This window comes from Oryctolagus cuniculus, chromosome 13, assembly GCF_051225735.1.
Source record: "Oryctolagus cuniculus isolate XC-2025 breed Fujian yellow rabbit chromosome 13, ASM5122573v1, whole genome shotgun sequence".
Taxonomy (NCBI): Eukaryota; Metazoa; Chordata; class Mammalia; order Lagomorpha; family Leporidae; genus Oryctolagus; species Oryctolagus cuniculus.
In genome coordinates this window covers 69,322,359-69,343,638 of record NC_142879.1, presented here as the reverse complement: position 1 = coordinate 69,343,638, position 21,280 = coordinate 69,322,359, and the positions used below count along the sequence as shown (strand labels likewise).

The window sequence follows — 21,280 nt, the reverse complement described above, 5'->3', positions numbered from 1 at the left end:
TTTAGTCAGAATTCAGTGATCTACCTCTAATGATCCCATATAGGTTATTAGGTTTGTTTCTGGCCATGAATATACACATTTGCATTTGTGTGATGCTACAAATCACAGTCTAAAAATTGTGAATTTTTATAATTAACTTACTTATTATAATTAAATTACAAATTAATTTCACCTGTTGGTTTTAAAAATTTTTAAATTGATTTTTGTTTTAATCTGAAAAGCACAGAGACACAAGAGAGATGCCTGTCATAGCTAGGACTGAGCTAGACCAAAGCCAAGGGCTCAGAACTCAACCTGAGACTCCCATGTGAGTGGCAGGGGCCCAAGACCTTGTCACCAGCTGTCTCCCAGCGTACTAGAACTGGAAGCAGAGCCCGAGTTGAACCCAAGTACTCTGATATGGGATGCAGGCACCCCAAGAGGAGTCTAACTGCTGGGCCAAATGCTTGCCCCACGTTGTGAATGTTTTATATTTAAGAAAGGATTGAAGCATGGGCTTTGTGTGTCAGTTTTCCACGGCGCCCAGCGCTGATATTTCTCCTGTGCGCCCGTGTCTAAGGAACATTCTGAGGATATTAAACTCACTTTACTTCCTGAACAGAACCGAGTGTGCTTCTGCTCTTTTTCTCCCTGTCCCTAGTACCAGCTAGGAACCAAGACAGCTGTCCAAGACAGAAATCTGGGCTTGTGGGAGTAAGACACCCACGTTCCACATCAGCCAGCAGGCTCTGGCTCCAGCTTCTGCCAATGCAGACCCAGCAAGGCAGCAGTGACTTGAGTAATGGGGTCTCTGCCACCCTGGACTGTGTTTAGAGAGATCTGGGTTGTACTTATGGTTCCTGGCTCCAGCCCCAGCCCAGTAGCAGCCATCATGGATATTTGGGGAATGAACTATTGTATGGGAGCTCTATCTGTCAGCCTCTTATTAAAAGAAAGGGAGGGGGACCAGGGCTGTGGTGCAGTGGGTTAAAGCATATGGGCATGGGTTCAAGTCCTGGTTGCTCCACTTCTGATCCAGCTCCCTGCTCATGCACATGGGAAAGCAGTGGAAGATGGCCCAAGTCCTTGGGCTCCTGCACCCAAATGGGAAACCTGGAAGAAGCTCCTGGCTCCTGGCTTCAGATAGGCGCAGCTCTGGCAGTTGCGTCCATCTAGGGAGTAAACCAGCGGATGGAAGACCTCTCTGTCTCTACCTCTCTCTGTAACTCTTTCAAATAAATAAAATAAATCTTTAAAAAAAAAAAGGGGGGGTGGGGTTGGAAGGAGAGAGAAAAAGAGAGGGCGAGGAGAGAGGGGGAGAGAAAAGGAAGGAGGGAGGAAGGGAGACTGGATTTGCTTTTTATTCAGTCACCAAGTCACTCCTGACCAGCTTGCATCTCTCCTCCTCTCCAAGCTCACCACTCTTAGGTGGCCTCACCTTCCTTCAGTTCTCTTTGTCCCTGCTATCTCCTCTGTCCATCCATTCACCATCCATGATGCTGTCCCAGTTATACTCCAAAATCAGGGGTCATCAATCCTCTGCTCGAGACTTTTCATGGCTGCCTGGCGCCCCCAAGGGGAAGGCTGATCGCTTCTGCATAAATATGAGGTTGTTCCTCTCCGGCCTGACTTTCACCGAGGTTGACCAGACTGCTGGCCCGGCAATACTGGACCACTTGCCCAATCCTACTACTACCAAGACCCATCTTCGAACACCCAACTCCAAACCACTGATATTTTCTTCAACCTGTTTTAAAGAATAATTCCTATTAGATTATTATCTATTTTCTGTTTTCTCCTCTGAACTTGCACCAAATTTTAAAAGGCCTGTGGCTAAGAAATAATAAAAGACTGAGAGGGCCCCTAAATTTGGACACTGGAGCACTGCAGGTCCCTCCGCAGAAGGAATCACTCCTGCCCACTCCCCAGCCAGGGACAATTGCTCGTGAGACTTCCCGCAGACAGTACTTCCTCTTCCAGTGCTCCCACTCCCTGCCATGCTCTCTAGGTGCAGGTACGGTTTCTATCAAAGAGAGGACTCAGATGGTCCAACAGCAAGATGAAGACAATATTCGCATAGAGGGTTTTGCAATGTCTTAGAAGCATGCTTTCTTTAATCAAAGACAAGCAGCACCTTACTGAGTCTACATAGACAATTCTGAATGTGCTTTATCAAACTTACTAACTCCTGTTGGCAAAAATAATCTTAAGTAAACATTTTAAAAATAATATACAAACAAAATACTGATATTGATAGAGCTAACAAAAATTGTATTCTATTTCAAACACACACAGACATACACACACACATATAAGATTTTTTTTCAACTCTTTTTCGATTTATCTCTGAAGTATGGTTTGAGCTTGAAAATAAAAAAGAAAAGGAGAAAGACTGGTTACTAGCATCCGGGCACCCCATTTGGGAAATGATTAATGTATCTCAAATTACTGTCCTGAAAGAACAATGCCCGTCAGAAAAGAAGGCTTAGAAAATTTAAGGGGGAAAAAAAAAAAGCATCATGAAAACTGCTCAGGACTGAAGGAATGTATTCTGTGTTGCAGAATACTCCATCTTTTTCCAAATGCATGGTCCACCCGAGGTTTGACCGGAGCCTTAGCTGCAATAACGTTGTGACATATTCACGTGAGCTGCCTGGTCTAGGGTAGAACAGTAATGATTTTCTTAAATTAACATTTTAGTCTTGAAAAACATCCAAACAGTTGTAAATGTGTTCATAGATTTAAAAAAAAAAAAAAACTTCTTTAATACCAATGTTTGGATAAAAGTTCAAACGATTTTCCAGTCTGAAAAGGTCACAAGATGATTACTTTTGTCACCACCCTTTACTAAGGTTCTAATGTGGATATATGCTAGCAAGCTGTCTTCCTAAATTTAAAACAGGACTTTTTTTTTTTTTAAATAGCAATTTGTTTCTTAATTTGAATCTAAAAGGTAGGGCCCAACTCTAATCCTATATAGGCTGTGGGAGTTCTCAGCAGGATTCTCATCCTATGCAATCTGATAATAATAGATCACTCTTTCTTGTTTATTTTAAGAACTCTCCCAACAAGCTGGGGTTGAAACATAAATGCACTTAGATAAAGATACTGTCAATGGAGTATGCAGTTGCAAATGTAGCATGTAATGAAAGAAATTCATTTATGGTCCTATGAAGACAAAATGGCAAGTCAGATGGTTATCTCAAATGTAATCCAACATCCTGGACTGCAACAACACTCTGACTATGATATTAAAATAGCAGAACCTTTGCAGAGCGTTAACCTATCATTACACGAAGGAAATGGCATGGCACTGCCACCTAATTAGCAGTGTAGCTTGCATCTATAAAATAGAATTAGTACTACTGCTCCTTTTTTATTATTAGTTTGTGTTTCCAGAAAGGTATGACCTTATCTGTATGGTTCTGTTCATTTATGTCCATCTACTAAGGATTTAATTATGTGCTTTTAGTTCTCCACATTGAGGAAATTGAAAACTGCCACTTAGAAATTAAAAATGTTAAAGAAATTAGCAAGCAGATGATTTATGCCCTCACCCTTCTTCTTCCAAAGATAAAGAATGGAAACATGCTTAAATAAATACAGCATAAAATATTCAGAAAAGACAATTCCAGACAAGGAAATTGTGAGTTTTCGTTTCCTCTCTTCCACATGTATTCTGCAAGTTTCTCTAGTTGTCTTGAGAGAACTAGTCCAGGGGAGAATGTATTAATACTAAAATACCTGGCGGTTACATCACGTTCGAGTCAGCAGCCAGAAGGTTATCAACTTACATCTGAGGCAGGCGATTCGAGAACAATGCCGAATCCCAGGACCCGGTTCTCCCCGGTGGAGGTGTGCTCAGTGGCTTGGAGCCCCGCCTGCTCAGAGGCCACTGCTGTCATCGTCTTCTCAATTTCTAACACGCTGGGCTTCTGTTTCACAGTGAGAGGTTCAACAGTCTTGGGGGGCACTTTTTTCTTTTTAGTTCTCTTGCGGGAGACACCAGTTCGCTGGGAGCATATAAGGGAAATTGGGGGTTGTTGTCTGTTTTGTGTTCCAACTGTGAACAATAAACAAAAATACGGTACAGGCACTTGTGTCTAACTTAGGAAACTTATCCCTGGTCTGTCTATGCAATGTACAAACAAAACTGAAGCGAGGCTCCCTCAAGGATGAAGCACGCCAAAATAAATCTCACATTCCATCTAAAGGTTACCAAATGCAGGCTCTGGAGCACCTTAAAGTCCTAGAAGCAGCAGAACACCCAGGAGAAAAACCTGCTCCAAACACTGTGAATCACTACAACGTACTGCCACGACCCGGCTCAATGGAAGCAAAGAGTTATGAGCCAAGAGAAAACGTTTGAGCATGACTTGTAAATCATATGACATTTTAAGATAAAAGAGAGCTCCGAACTCAAATTCAGGTACAGGTACCAGTGCTTTCTGCTAAGCACATTTCAGGAACACTCCATCTGTTTCATTTGGAGTTAAACTGATCGGTTGCTAAGAATCTACAGGTGCCAATACTGACAAAGATGAAGCTGTGATGATCATCTGGTAAAAGCTGATCTAAAGAGACTGTTCGAAATGATTCTACAATAGGGAGCAGTAAGCACGTGCAAAAACTTAGCCGCTTAACCTGACCCAGTAACTCTTTCTTCTCCAAACACTCTGCACACACCAGCTATTTTGAGAGCTCCATGTTACATGACTTCAGATCAGGCTGCTTCTCCAGATCTCTGTATTATGCAGCTGCAAAACAGGAATACTATAATCCCGTACAACTCCAGCATATTAGAAAACTCTAGAAATAGTCTGATGTCCAAAGATGAAAGGCAAAGCCCAAGGACTAAGAACTCAAAAGTGAATACATACTTGCACTTGGTAAACATGTAACACTCTTATTATTCTTATTTAAGTCTTCATGTATTCATATGTTTAACCAAATATCAACACAGGATATATCTGGTTTTTAACAAAAAACTATAACATATAAGCTAAATGAGAACTAAAGGTTTTTATTTATCTGAGATAGATAGATAGATGCAGAGAGCAACTTCCCATTTGCTGACTCATTCCCCAACATCTACAATAGACAGAGCTGGAACTTCATCTGGGTGTCTCACATGAGGAGCAGGGACCCAGCCACTGGAGACATCACTGGCTGCCTCCTAGGGCAAGCATTAGCAGGAAGCTGGAATTGGAGCAGAGCTGGAACTCTAACTCAGGCACTCTGATACGGGATATGGGCGTCCCAGGCATTGTCCCAACCACGATGTCAAATGTGTACCCGCAGTCATTTCTTATCAGTCTGAAAGCATGTTTATACTTTGATCCTGCTATTTTCATCACCAGACTGAAAGGCAATTTGTAAGAATTAGAAACAAACTACTTGCAGCACACGAGAGCACAGAGAAGTTTTTTAACCATTGTTACGGTAGTCAAGCTCACTGATTCCTGACCTTGGTTAGCTATATATTAGAATCCTCTGGAGTTTAAAAAAAAAAAAATCTTTGTTGCATCAGCTCTGCCCTAGACTAAGTGAATCAAAATTTCCAGGGGCCCATACATCAGCATTGTTTTAAAGCTCCTCAGGGAGTCTAATGTGCAGCCAGTTTGAACTGGAGCAGCTCTACAATGCCTTGAACACAGATAGTTACTAGATATCACCCAGCAGTCTCCCAGGCTCATTCCCTTAGCTGGAAGTTCCTTCCCCTACCTTTACGATCCCAAATGAACCACCTGCTAAAATTACTGCATTACATTGAGGGAGTGGTGCAGCTGGCCCTACAAGGTCCCTAATCACTGGTCCTGCACAGTTCTAATCAGTGGACTTCTGAAATCATTTGTTTCTCCCACAGAAACATCCTGTCTCGAGGGGTTTCTTTTCCAGGAACTCTGGACCCCGAGCAAAAGGTAACTACCACGTGCATGCAGCCCCTAGACTAACTGAAGCCCTCTTTATCACCCAAAACATTCCCTGAAGGACACAATATCGCTGACAATTATAGGAAGGCCTCAAGTACCCCTGAACAACCAGTGAACTGAACATGCAGCTGTTGGCCCCAACCTCACCCTCTTCTATAAGAACCTGTACTCTTAGCTCCTTGAGGAGCCCAGGGATTCAACAACAGCTGCCTGGCTCCTTGTTCTGTGCTTTGCAATTAACATCTCCTTTCTCCCACTACCCTGATGTCAGTGATTGGCCTTTTGCATGTCAAGCGCATCCAGTTTTGGGGGTCCTACAACAACTCCTCCCACCAGTTTTGGGGGTGTTCTGTACTAAGTAGAAAATTTCTCTCTGTTCTATCCGCATTTTCAGTCCAGGCTAGGAGTAAGTTCCCTATGTCAAACGGACACTAAAGCAGTGATTCAGATACCGAAGCAATGATCTAGACTGCAAGCCTCTCGAAGCTTCCCTATTCCAAATTAAAAGAGAATCTGGTTTAAAGAACATCGAGACGATCTGAGTTTTTCTACTCCTTCTGCAAACCTAGGCATAGCTTGTCTCCAGCATTCAGATCCTACCACTTGATCTTTCCCCTGGTCTTCTCCCTAAAATAAAGGTGAAAATTTTCTAAAGTAATTTAAATTTAAGTCTTATAGATAATAAATCTTAAGTAGATCTACCCACACAACACTCATTTTTAAGTTGAAGAAAATTAAAGGAGAGTAATTTATTCTGTTCATCCTTTATGCTATCCATAGCTTTGGAATCATTTACCTCCTTAATCTGCAAAGGTTCAGAAGAGAAAACATGGTGACAAAATGGCATTTACTTAATAGATTCTAAAAAGGCTTCAGTCAAGGATTTAAATGGTTGCAATTTGTAGTCTGCCATTTCAGTAGTAAGGAGCTTAAGTAACAAAATAAATCATTATAATTTCATATGCATATTTTCTTAAGTGCTAACAAATTCTTCCTCTGAGAAAAGAATCTGTGTGTAATAAAGTAACCTTTCTTTCTGAGCTGCTTCTTTAGGAGATGTTAACCTTTGCCAGGTTAATAGAACACAGATTACAGTGGTGGAACAAGGTGAGTCAAATGCTTACTGAATTGAGCAAAACGCTTATTTTTGCCTTGGGATAAAACCAAGTTCAATGCTTAAAAAGGTGTTGCTTTCCAGAAAGCCTTTAGCTCACCTTACTTTAATGAGATCTTGGGTGACTGATATGTCTAAGCACCGAGCTTTTCATATCAAATCCACATCATCGAATATGAAGATTTTACTAGAATTCACTAAATGGCACCGAGAACAGTGTCTGAAGGATGACCTTCCTGAATGCCATTACACTGAAAGGGTAGGACTGCCAGTCATGACACAGCTGCACTGTCCATTTCCTGCTGCTTCCCAAAACCAAGTAGTAGTTCCCTCTGATCAGAAGGAAAGCTTAAAAGAATGACCTATTGTTGCTTGTACCTGTGCCCCCAAAAAAATTCTGACCCCTTTGATTTCGGTAGGCAGGAAGCTAGTGGGCTGCAAGGAGCTGTGGACTGCCAGCACCCAAGCCCCACACACTGTCCAAATCCCCTCTCCCTCCATGCAGGCTCAGCATGGCTGAAGGCTCACCCACCCACTGCCCATCTTGCAGGTTCCCCTCACGCCCCAGGAGCCATGGTGCCTTCCTACAGACCACCACGTGTGCTGCAGCCTCACCCCAAACCCCATGTCCTTTGAATATTCAAAGAGGCCCTGCCCTGCCCCCAAGCACCACCCCTAAGCTTATAAAAGAATGACCCCAGCCCACGTGGGGGTAATTCTCCTTCATGAGGGTGCCTACACTTACGTTAGAGTGTGTACTAACCCTTTGCCTTTCAATAAATCCTACTTTCCTGCTCACCTCTATCTACATCTGCCGGTTGTGTTCCTACACGTGGGAAGACCAGAACATGGACTAAGTGTAGCAGGGGGTCCTGATCCCTGCAACACTTTCATTCCCCAACAGTGGAGATGAGAAAATAGCAGCTTCATTGAAGACTTAGACTTCCAGACTTCATGAAATGTTCCATCAGCTTTAAAACCACACTAATGAAATAGCTGATGCTTGCATCGTGTTTATAAAGTTCATTTCCATTTACTATCTCTTTCCGATTTTGAGAACAACCTAGTGATTTAGATATCACTACTCCATTTATAGATGTGAACCTGGAGGCTCACAAGTCAGCCAGAACAGGAGAAACTGGACATCGGAGTAAGTGGGGTCTCCTTTGGACACCTCTGTGTTTCCCCATTCCTTCCAAGAAAACCTCCCTGCTCCATCCTTCAACAATGGCGGCCAGCCATACAAGACAGGATTCTAAGTCACCATTTTTAAGTTGTTTTTACAGGCCTCACCTCCAAACTGGCCTAATTCAGTTTCAACCAGATACAGATTGACCACCTAAGCTGCACATGTGCAAAATGGAGGACTATGACCTACACATGATACCAGGAACCACAGTTGCACACCTCCCTCAGAACCCGAAATTGGTGAGTGACCTTGAACACAAGAGCCAGACAGCTTTAGGATACCAGGGGTCGGAAGACTACCAAGGCTACTGCCTGAACTCTCCCTCCCACTGATCCATTCATGGTCCTGCCAATCAGAAAGCGCCCTGTCCTTGTGTCCACATCCCAGCTTCTCTCTCCTGACACCTACGACTGCGGAGACAGATTTGGGTTTCACCCCATCTACATGCTGGCTGGCCATGTACATAAAGTCTTTTTCTTAAAGACCAACGCTGTAGGTTGGATTTTGTGCACACTGGGCAGCAAACCTACCTCGTTTTGTCACACCATCCCAAACTACAAATTCACTGCTCTTCTGTCTTCCATTTGCCTAACAGCACTGAGAACCACAAGAGGAATCATACAAACAGAGAGACAGAATATGGAGTGTTTCTGAGCTTCTGCATCCTGGATGTGGGAGAGAAAAGCCACAAGTGGAGCCTGATGGTGAACATTTCTATGTGCTTATGTCCTAAGCCGTATTCAGCCCATGCCTCCTAAGTGGCTCCATCACACAGAACTGCTCCAAAATTTAATTAAAAGACAAATCTGTGAAGTACAAGGATATCATGGGGTGAAATATATGGAGAAAATACACAAAACTTATGAGAAGTATTTCTAGCAATAAAAAAAAAAAAGTGTGGGCTTTGCTAAAAAAAAAAAAAAAAAAAAAAGATTGCAGAAAAAGCCAAGGAAATGGATGCTCGAGAAGGCACAGCAAGACAGCAAGGTGGATTGAACACTATGATAAAAGTACAATGAACATCCCAACTAAAGATGTCAGATACACACTAAAAAAAAAATCAAAGGGCTCATTCTGAAGCCTGATCTGTGTACCTGCTTGAATCTGTATCAGTTTCCTCATGGTCTTGAGTTCTTGGAGAATGGCCTGCAACGTTGACTGGCAGTTACAAGTACAGCAGTTCGGGCCACCTGATGAATTCATCACTGGAAGTTCTCCTAAGCACGAAAGAGAAGAATGACATACTCCTCACAAACCAAAAAAATACATATATATATAGTATATTATATATAGATATGAAGAGAAAGAGAAGAGATCTTGATAGTAGTATGCTAAAAAGAAACATACCCACTAATTTTCATACCTACATCTTGGGGTCTGCCTGTATCTAATTATGCAGGCTTCTACATGGTAAGGTGCACGCTGTGTCATGGTGGAAAAGCCCACATGAACACATGCACACGATGTGCAGCCTCAGCAGGGCTTTCTATTGTCAGACCTGTGCATCTCGGCTAACAATATCCCAAAAACCCACTATGAGCACATTTCACGCTGGTTCGTACAAAAACTAGCTATGAGAGAAGCCTGACAAAAACACTGGTAGCTGTGTTATGTTATCAGAGTTTATATTAAATGAGTCTAATTACTGAAAAATCATTTCAACATTAAGCATGTTATTTCTGAAATGAAGAGCTGTGAATGCATGAAAACTCTGAGAATGATCTCTGGGGGGAGCAGAACAGGGGAGGGTACACACGCCAACTGATGAGTTAGGGCGTGTTGGTGGGTTGGCTTTCTTGTCCCTAACTTCATCAAGGAGATCCTCCTACATCCCTTGTCCGTGCCTATTTCTTACGTTTCCTATACCACAGTCTCTTTCTCCTTGTTTAAATTGGATATATTTTTCTTAATAAAACTGTTATTCTGTTTCTCTTCTGTATAAACAAACACTACGCTGTAGTCCATGGGAGAACACAGCTATGTGGAAGATGGCTCTCAGACTGGGGTTTCCTCTGTCATCAGTGCACAGTGCTACCACCTGTGCTTTCTCAGAGAGGCAGAGGAAGCTCTGAGGTTTTGATCCAATCGTATGTTTTATTATGTATTAAACGTGATTGAAATTCTATAATATACATTATTTTCAGACACTATAGAAAAGTTTACCACAGCAAAATCATAAATTATATAAAGATAACTTAATGTTTGGAGTAGCACAATGATTTACATTCAAAATTGTAGCAAACTGAGATGATACCACTTTAAAATTACAAATAATTCCAACGAAATGCCAAAATCGTCGTGGTTATATACAATGTGTTTCTACTGAATACATGCAATCAATAAACACAAAAAGATCTATTTTCAAATCGATGCAGGGAATTGATGTTTGGGATTTTCATTAACATGAATAACATTTCCCCCAAAGTCAATGCACCATCCTTGTTGTGTACTGGGAAGCAGAACATTGTTTTCTCGAACTTTCTGGCATGGGGTTGACTGACTTCATACATACTGAAGGGTTTTTTATTTTGGTTATTGTCTCTCTGACGGCAGCAGAGTGAGGAAGGCCTTGTGGAAGATTCGTAATCACTATTCTAAGTACTATCTTCATCATTTTTAGAGGACAAAACCAACTCTTCTCAGTTTGCTATGAATCATTTTCTAATTTTAAAGAGAAATGCCTTTTCTTTCATGGAGGAGTCTTTAAAGAGCCCTCTCCCTCTAACCTGGATACTGGCTTCTGTAATATGTAGAGGAAGGGGAGCCACCCCTCCTTCCTAGGGGCCCCTGGCTGTCTCCTCAGCGTTTCAGGATGGCTCTTCATGCCTCTGAACTGCTTAATGCAAAATTGTGTTTTTGAAAAAAAAAGTAAAAATAGTTCTCTTGTTCTTGAAGTATATCATGAAATAAAAATGAAAATAAAATCCTTAACCTCTTGGAAATTGAAAATGCCTTCTTCTTTTTTCCTTATTCTTTTTATGAAAATGACAAATATGCACATCTATATATAATTCACTGAACAAATAACATCATACTCAAGTTTTCCAGTGTTAGTGGGTGGAAAATTAATATAACCAAAAAACATCAATTTTTTCCTGTAAACTCTAAAAAAATGCCATTTTTAATTAGGGAAATTTTAATTTTTGAAAATCTATTTATTTATTTGAAAGGCAGAGCTACAGAGAGAGGGAGAGACAAAGGAAGATCTTTCATCTGCTAGTTTACTCCCCAAATGACTGTAATAGCAGTCTGGGCCAGGTTGAAGCCAGGAGTAAGGAACTCCATCCTGTCTCCCCTACAGGTGGGCAGGGACCCAAGTATTTCTGCTGCACTCCCAGGAGCATTAGCAGGAAGCTAGGTTGGAAGTGGAGCGGCTGGAACTCAACCCCAGAGTTCCCATATGGGATGCCAGCAGTGTAAGTGTTGGCTTAACCTGCTGTATTACAATACTGATGCCGGAAAGTTTTTACTAATGAAGCAAGTTATTAAACATGGATCATTTGGTTCAATGCTGAAACTGGTACAGGTTGCTAGGTTATGGTTCTCCCCTTCAATAGGAGTCTTCTGATAATGAAGAGAAGTGAGGGAGTAAGCAAGAGGCTATGTTAATGTTGGACCACAGGACAACAAAGTTTCTCTTAGTGACAAATGGGAGCTCTTTCTACCCCAATGTCCAGTCTCTTCTGACGATGTCTATCTATCTTTACCTTCTTAAAGCCAGGGAAACCTTCAGATCTAACATAGAAGCCCCCCTTTCTTGATTCTCAGTTTTGGGTTGAATTTTTTTAAACACTTCAACTTTTTCCTTTACCTGTTCTCTACCTTTAATAACCCAATGAAAGCAGATAGTTAAGGGAGGGCTTAATGAATCAAAATCAAAGAACAAGCTGAATATTAAGAAATAAAACAAGTCAAGGCAGACCCCCATGAGTGCTTTCTGCATGTGTGATGACAGCCATACCATTGGAGCTCATAGCAGTGTGGGGCTGACTCTGGAAGGTTCTAGAACGAGTGCCATACTGCCCTGAGAACTGCCCGCTTTGGGGTGGTAGCTCATTCCATGCACCGCGTGAAGAAGGGTGGAGGCTTTGTGGGGCCTCCGCAGAGGAGTTCAAACGCTGAGGCCACACTAAGTCCAAGTCCTGGGGCTCTTCTTTTAATTTTTCTCCTTCTTTGCCAACACGCTGGTATATCCTTCCAGTACTGTCATTCAGTAATCTTCTCATTCCTGTAATTTGTTTTTTAATTTCCATGCTTTCATCTCCTAATGGAAACAAGGTCAAAGTTAGCACTGTAAATTAACAAAAGAAAAAAGAGCCCGCCACCAAAAATAAACCAACCAACCATAAAAAAAACAAACAAAAATCCTTCGCTGGAAATGGGAAAGACTACTGTTACCATAAACTTAAGTTACTCATAAAATTAAAGGTAGGAAAACCTATGGTTTGAAGAAACTGATCATATTCCTGGTGCATCTCATTTTCCTGAGTGGGTGTCATCAGGGAGGAACGTGGAAGCGTTTTCTGAGTGAAGAATGTCCTAAGAAAAGAGGCTGAGGCGAAGGACCAAGGCTGGACCTGGAGGACGGCAACCTGCTTTGATCTGCTACAGCCACCCACTTGTAATGGAAATCCAGGTCGGTCAGGCAGCTCACACGGTTCCACTCGGCTTGACCGTTAGCCACAGCCAGCAGGCACAAATACAGGGAAGAATGTGTGGTATCTACTAGGATGCAAGGCTTTTTCAGAATGGGCTGAAGGAGACATTAGCAGAACTCTTCTCTTTTTTTTTTTTTTTTTTTTTTGACAGGCAGAGTTAGACGGTGAGAGAGAGAGACAGAGAGAAAGGTCTTCCTTTTTCTGTTGGTTCACCCCCCAAGTGGCCACTACAGCAGGTGTGTTGCAGCAGGCGCGCTGCGCAGATCTGAAGCCAGGAGCCAGGTAGCAGCACTCTGAAAAGAGGACGGCCTCCAGGGTGACACACTGTTGGCAGACATCGGCATTGGAAAGGGCAACAAGAGACAGAGAGAAGTACCTAAAGTATCAGCATGGCAAGCGAGGAGGGCTTTGTCTGGTGCTCCAACTCGCATCGCCCCAGCCTCGTGATGTCCATGGGGACCCTGCCCACTGCAGGTAACTGGTTGTAGGAGTCCAGGTACACTTCACCTTGCTTTGCCTTTCTCCCAGACCCAATCCACCACCTTGACCACCCAGACCAATCCATGGCTGCTTCTCGTGTAGCACCAACTTGTCTCTCTGTACTCCACCTCACCTACACTGACTTCTTTTTAAAATTATGGTAAAAAAAAAAAAAAAAAAGACCAACATAAAATTTACCACTCTGACCATTTTCAAGCACACATCTCAGTAAAGTCACACAACCCATCTCCAGAGCTCTTACACTGACCTCTTTCTTAAGATTCTTTTCCCTTCAGATTTTTTTTTTAAAACTAAGATATCTCTATACTAGCCAGGGGTGAGGGACTTAATAAATAAATATTAACATTAGCTACACAATTGTATGGATATAAAATATTTTGTATTACTAACAAGAGAGGAATCCAGTATCTATTAGGAGCTATTTCACACATATTCTCTTCTTAAACTATACATCATCCAGTAGCTTCACAAAGATAAGTGGATTTTTTTTTTTACTAACCCAAATATTAAAATGAAAGTCTTATGCCAGGGTATGTACATACACTTATGCAATGACTACTAAATGCTTGAAATTTACACTGTAAGGAAAAGAAAAGGCCAAAAGAAAAAAAATCTATTAGGAAAAACATAGCTTCTGCAAAAATAGAACATTTAAAATAATGATGCTTTAATGCATGTAGCATCATGTTAGCCAGTTTTCTCCAAAGAACGGGCAATTGCACAATAACCAAGGTATTTTGGGTTGCCTAGTTAGATATTAGCATACTAACATATGGGTAACATTACTGAATACAAGAAAATTTTGAAATTTTGACATAAATATCTTTAGTTTTCAAAAACAGTTAAAACATTATTTCTGTCTTAATATTGAATACACACGAACACATAAGCAATACAGGTTTCCAAATTGACAATATTGCTATGTGTTGAAATAAGCTTATGTAATTTGTAATAGAACTATTTCTACCTCAAATCAGTGAAAACTGTAATACAGAAACAATAAATCATATTCCAGATTTCATGAGAACGAATGGCCAAGCATGATTTAAATAATGCAAAGTCAGGAAAATTTACAACTTCCTCAAGACGGCTGTGGAACAGGTATGCTTGGAGGAGTTCCCAGGGGAATTCAGAATCTTTATTCTGAAAGGTAAACCTACAGGCAAATACGGTGTTCATCTCAGCATCTGCCCAGATATTTTCCTGGCTCAGTTAGCAACACCATTTGGGAAAGAGGAATCACCCTTCCTGAGTGTTTTCTAGTCAGCCCTCACAGTCAGCCATGTGCACCAAAGGCTGTGCACAGACTGGTCTCTGTTGGCACAGGCTGCTGGCTCTTTCCTCTCTATCAGGATTCCAGAAAGAGCTGCCACTAGCCATGCCATGCAGGCGCAGGCACGCTCATTCTGGGTCGAGACAGTGCCAACTCACTTTTCCACGCTAACCCTGACACATCCCAAGAAAAGGGATGTGCTTCTCATCCAAGGTGCTACCTCTGCTCCATAGATAGAAGTTTATGATAAAATGCTATCATTAGGGAAAAAAAAGTCACAAGCATTCTGGAACCTATTAAGGGCAAATCTGCTCTGTCATAAACTCATTTCCAGTGTTATAGAACTTATGCCCAGGAAAATTACAAGACAAAATACAACTGGAGTTTTATATCACAACATTTTTATACTGATAACCAGAATCCTAAGCTACAGGTGGAGACAAGAAAAATAGGTATCAGGTACAAAGGGAGACTATGGTGACGGGCTGCTCCTATGATGTTCAGATGCAAAACAAACCAACCCAATGTAGACTGGAGACAGAGGAGGGAGTGGTGGTGGGGTGGGGAACCAAGGAAGAAGCAGTGGCTCTGGTAAGGGAGACAGCAGAAAGCCAGAAGCAAATTGGACTGACTTCAGGCACATTTTAAAGGACAGAAAATAAGTTTCTTCCGAGAGGAAAGTTGAGAAACTGTGGGAAAGGTTAAAAGGGGTTGGTTGGGGAAAGCCTGTCTCCCAGAGAGGACAGACTAGGCTTCCCCAGGGGGTGATGGAACATTCAGGAATGGGTCTCTGCGGTTAACTCAAATGTACGATTGTACTTCCTTTATCCAAAGAAGCAGGAAGCAGCTGAGGCCAGCAGCCCTGAAGGTTCGACCTGGGTGCAGGAGTCTCGGGCACAAAGTGGGAAAGAGGTTTCCTTGTACATCTGAGGCAGATAGGCCAGAGGGTAGAACAGACCTAGAAACTGAAAAGTAGGGACAAGAAAAAAGCTGACTCAACCTACATGAACTAGGGACAGTGAGTGCTGAAAGTAGATCATCAGGCTGGGCCCCAGAAGCTCAGACAACAGATATTAGTGTGGTCCAGGAGAAAGGCTGGGCTGTGTCACTAGGCCCGCACTTGCTTCCTACTATGCGAACTTGCTATTGGCCATTGGACAAGTCCCTTGATACTCTGACTTCAGTTTCCTGAATTACAAAGTGAAGGTTTGAATCAGACCACACTGTGCACACATAACTGAGGGGTACATAGAAGTAATCCAGGAGGGTTCAAGTTTTTCTCAGAAATCGAGACACTGACTGAGCACCTGATACTGCTAAAAGACAGCTGTCCTCAGACAAAGTGACTTATCCTGTCACCGTGTAGCCAAAGTTCTTTGATTTTAAAAAATGGTGGAAAGTATATGAGATTGAGATTGGAGGCACTGGTTGACTTCCATCAGCAATGTTCTAATTAGTCACTGTCTTCCACCTGCATAGATTATCAGGAAAAGGAAACTGTAGGAGCAAAGAGCCATTGAAAGAAACATGATTCTGTAAGGAAACCTATACACTTTTCCTGGTTTTTTTTTTTAAGATTTTATTTATTTATTTATTTATTTGAGAGGTATAGTTACAGACAGTGAGAGAGAGAGACAGAGAGAAAGGACTTCCCTCCACTGGTTCACTCCCCAAATGGCCGCAACGGCTGGAGCTGCGCTGATCCAAAGCCAGGAAGCTGGTGCCTGTTCCCGTTTTCCCATGCGGAGACCTGGAAGCACCTGGGTCATCTCCCACTTCTTTCCCAGGCCACAGCAGAGAACTGGATTGGAAGAGGAGCGTCAGATCTAGATCAGGCACCCATATAGGATTCTGGTGCTGCAGGCAGAGGATTAACCCACTGCGCCCCAGCACCACCCCACTTTTCCTGGTTTCTTTCCAAACTTATCTCTGTCTTTACTTACACTCAACTCCAAGAGGCTGATTTTTTTTCTTTTTTAGGAAAAACAAACAAAAATAAATATTACTACAATGGAACTATGCCATTTGCCTAACTTACTGGTAAACCATACTCTTTTTGAGAGTTAAGTGACAATACGCCTTGAACAACATATAGAAAGATTACAGGCTAAATGCTCCCCTTCACTAAAATTTAAGACTTTACTAACCATTTTCCTTTACATAAAGAACTTAAACGACACACAGTCTTGCATGATGATGATAAGTACGAGGGCAACACAGAAATCACCGTACAGGAGCTCCTTTAACTCAGCCATGGGAGAAAGACGTTCTACACAGATTATTCACATCCTGGAATGATGAAAGAAAGAAAAAGACAACAGCCAAACATTCTGAGTGGCTGTAAATAAAAATGGTGGAAAGTATATGAGAGAATACTATGTCCTGCATGTGTGTGCCATTTCATAAAGATGCATGAAGAACAGTCACATCTTTGACCTACAAATGAACTGATACTGATGTATACATAGCAGGCATACCAAAAGTCTCTATTTAAAAAAAAAAAGATTTATTTTATTTATTTAAAAGGCAGAGTTACAGAAAGAGGGAGAGACAGGGAGAGCGAGATCGTCCACCCCTGGATTCACTCCCCAAATGGTTCATTCCTGCAACAGAGCTGGGTGAGGCCAAACCCAGGAGCCTGGAATTCCATCTTCCACAGGGACAGCAGGGGCTCATCATCTGCTGCGGGGGCATCTTCTGCTGCTTTCCCAGGACAACAGCAAAAGTTGGATCAGAAGTGGAGTAGCCGGGACTTGAACCAGTACTCATACAGCATGCCAGTGTCACAGGCAGTGGCTTAATCCACTGCACCATAACACTGGCCCCACCATAAGCCATTCTTAAGTAACTGAAAAGAAATGGCTTAACAAAAACCAAATGAAGCCCAGTAGAAAAATACAACACTAAGTCAACAAAAATATAATAATATGAAAGCATAAAAAAGTAACCAGAAATAAATTATTCAATAAACATTTATTAAGTTCCTCCTAAGGCCCCAGAAATACAAAGATCATTCATTACAAGCAGAAAGAAACTCTCCCCCTCCTTACCATCCTTTATCCAAATCCCTTTATGTTGATCTGTTGCTCTGAAAAATGGTCCCACCCTATCATCTCCCCTCTCTGTCAACTATGTGCCTCAGAACTCCAGTGCTGTGCTCTGGGTGTAGTCTGAGTGTTTACAGAGCTTCCCGTGTTGAAATGTAATGTCCACCGTGAGGTATGGAGAGGGTGGAAACTTACTCCAACTACGGTGTTTCGAGGTGGGACCTCTGGAACGTGATTATAAGGCCATTCAGATAGAACCCACAGGACTGCCTGAACCCTGCTGGCTTTATAAGAGGGAGAGTACTGCCTGCTCTGGTACTGCAGTCTAAGCCACTGCTTGAAACCCAGCACCCCACATCAGAATGCCAGTTGGCCTCCTAGCTACTCTGCTCCCAATCCAGCTCATTCACCTATTTCCCAGCTAATACGCCTGGGAAAACATCAGAGGATGGCCTAAGTGTTTGGACCCCACCCATCCATAAGAGAGACCCAGATGGAGTTCCCGGCTCCTGACATTGGTTTGGCCCAGTCCTGGCTGTTGCAGCCATTCAGGGAATGAACCAGCTCTCTCTCCCTCCCTCCCTTCCTCAACCTGTTGTCCTATTCCCCCAGCCCTGTTACTCTGCCAGAGAGGGAGAGAGATCAGACCCCGACAGATACGCACATCCCCGGTCTCTTGCCGTGTGATGTTCTGCACTGCAGAGGGACTCAGTCAGTGAAAAGGCCATCACCAGATGATGTGCCTAGGCCTTGCACCTCCGAACTGTGAGCCAAAAAGAAATACCTTCTCTATGAAGTAACCTGCCTCAGGTACTGCATTCTAACAGACTAGTACATTAAGTTAGCAAAGCGGCCTATTATTTGCAGATGACACTTTCTGCTTCCTTTACTGGACTGAAACCAAACTCTTTTCTGAGGGTCCTGCTTCCCCTGCTGCCGATGGCATAAAAGTTACTCATTTTTTCATTTCCGTGAACTGGGACAATGGACCTGGCATCCTGGCTCCTCAGAAGGTCATTCTTTGAGCCTCAGAAGCAGCTCACAGACCTGTACCACCTTTTATCCTTTGTCCTGAGCAGCAGTGCTGTGTGCTGGTACTCTGAAGTTTCTATTAGACAGGCAGGCAAAGAGGCTGGAACGTGTAGTGAAACCATCACCCCATTAAGGGCCTTACATGCCAAGTTAAAGAAGAATAATTTGGGGGCCGGCGTTGTGGCATAGTGGGTAGGGCTGCCATCTGTGACACTGGCATCCCTTATGGGCTCCAGTTCCAGTTCTGGTTGCTCCACTCCCAATATAGCTCCCTGCTAATGCACCTGGGAAAGCAGCAGAGGATGAGGATGGCCTAAGTGCCACCCACATGGGAGACCTGGCTCCTGGCTTAGGACTGGCCCAGCTCTGGCGGTTGCAGCCATTTGGGGGAGTGAACCAGTACATGAAAGATGTCTCTCTCTGTTACCCTGCCTTTCAAATAAATAAATAAATATTTAAAAAAAGAAAGAAGAATTTTACAGTGGAGACATTGGATCATTTTAAATACGTTATTGCTTTTAATACGAGGATAGCAAATAAACAGACATGTGCTTTAGAAAAATGATTCTGGAAAAATTACAGTGAAAGTAGTGTGGCAAGAAACCCAATTCGAATGTTATTGCTGAAGGCTACATGGCAATGATAGCCTTCACTGGATTCTGGGGATGGAAATGGAGCGAGAACATAGTGAGAGAGTCATTGAAGGAGTTTACGCAAATAGTCTTGGTGATTAACTGGTTGTGGGGACGAGGCGAGGGTGGTGACAAGAAAAAAATCAAGGACAGGTTAACTCTGAAGTTTCTAGCTCAGGTGACTGAGTAGATCCTAACACCAGTAAAGAGAATTACAAAAAGAAGGTTGCAAGGGTAAGCATTGCGGCACAGAGGTTAACAGAGGGCTAAGCCGCTGCTTATGATGTTCACATCCTTATCAGAGGGCCAGTTCGAGTCCCGGTACCTCTGCTTCGGAGCCGGCACCCTGCTAATACAACTTGTGAGGCAGCAGACAATGGCTCAAGTGCTTGGGCCTCTGCCACCCATTAGGGAGACCCGGTTGGCGTCTGGACTCCTGGCTTTGTCTGTCCCAGCCCTAGTGGTATTTGGGGAGTGAACCAGCAGATGAAAGATCTTTCTCTCTGTTTTTGTCTCCTCCTTCTTCCCTCCTTTCCTCCCTCTCCCCTCCTTTCCTCCCTCTGTCACTCTGCCTTTCAAGTAATAAATAAACAAACACAAAAGAAAAAAAGAAAAAGAAGGTTGGAGAGTAGTGGAAACGTAATAAGGCTGTTTCGATGAAGAAAGTTTAGATAAGTGGGCATTCAGAAGTGCAGCTGTAGGGCACGTGATGTGGACATAAGCAGAACTCCAGTCCTTTCCTGAGTAGCCCGGCCCCTCTGAGGTTCACTAAAAGTTCAGGGAAGGAGGACATCTTATAGGGAGATACTAGATTTCCTATTAAGCTCACACATGGAGAGTTCAAAGCATTCATATAAATAATAAAAGAGATATGACTTCATTTGTTTCCAATCTGGTGAAGTCAGTCAAACCTATCCCTCTTGAACTCCTGATCCTTGAGGCAAATAGCAATCACCGTGGTCAGAATCAACTCTACTCTTTTGACCCTGTATCAAATCCATCACCGGGGGTGCCATGCTTGGTGCCCTACCTTAGCACAATGGGCTGATGCAATCGTTCCACTATACTTAGTATTGGTCAGACTTTTACTAAACTACTATACTACCGTGCCCACATTTATCCTGTTTCAAAGAGGCAGTTGAAAAACTTGAGCAGATATTGGAAAAGTCAATAAAAGAAGAGATTTTTGAATGTTTTCACCATGAAGAAATGATACATGTTTTAGAAGATAAATATGCTTACCCTGATTTGGACATAACACAATGTATACACGGAAACACCAAATGGTACCCCATAAATATATACAATTTTTATGTGTCAGTTAAAAAAAAAAGATTAAAGGAAGAAGGAAAGGATAAAGGAGTTTGGGTTGCTTCATAAAGAAATAAATGGCCACTGAGTGACTTAACTACCTTCAAATATATTACAAGGTATTATGAGTAGGATATTGTTCTCTATCAACAAGGAAACACCAGATAGAAAATACAGCTTCCAGGCCAGAGGGCAGGCAACAGACGACCTTAAAGAGTTGGTCCTTCCAGTCGGTAAATGCTATAAATAGAGCGCATAAGCATCTACATCAGAGGTGCAGTCAGAACACGTCTCTGTTTGGATGATGAACGCGTCTGCTCTGGACCTGGGTAGTGGTGATGGGTGCACAACACTAAATGTACTTTTTAAAAAATGTTCGAGGCCGGTGCCGTGGCTCACTAGACTAATCCTCCGCCTTGGGGCGCCGGCACACCAGGTTCTAGTCCCGGTGGGGGCGCCGGATTCTGTTCCGGTTGCTCCTCTTCCAGGCCAGCTCTCTGCTGTGGCCAGGGAGTGCAGTGGAGGATGGCCCAAGTCCTTGGGCCCTGCACCCCATGGGAGACCAGGATAAGTACCTGGCTCCTGCCATCAGATCAGCGCGGTGCACCAGC

The 21,280-nt window shown here is 42.8% G+C and overlaps 1 protein-coding gene across 26 annotated transcripts in view; it reads right to left on the bottom strand.

The window, feature by feature from the left end:
- Nucleotides 1-21,280, bottom strand: part of BEND7 (BEN domain containing 7) — a 98,059-nt gene that overhangs the window by 47,681 nt on the left and 29,098 nt on the right. For 23 of the 26 annotated variants that reach the window (XR_016219103.1, XR_016219104.1, XR_016219108.1 and 20 more), the window contains exons 3-5: nucleotides 12,177-12,479; nucleotides 9,310-9,432; nucleotides 3,774-4,042 (exon numbers count right to left, since the gene is read on the bottom strand). Coding sequence is in view for 14 of the 26 variants with exons in the window: in XM_008268113.5 (XP_008266335.3) it covers nucleotides 3,774-4,042; nucleotides 9,310-9,432; nucleotides 12,177-12,479 (695 nt within the window). In the remaining 12 variants the exon portion in view is untranslated. The remainder of the gene's footprint in view (nucleotides 1-3,773; nucleotides 4,043-9,309; nucleotides 9,433-12,176; nucleotides 12,480-21,280) is intronic. The other 3 variants (XM_089311728.1, XM_089311730.1, XM_089311729.1) reach the window with 1 other exon arrangement.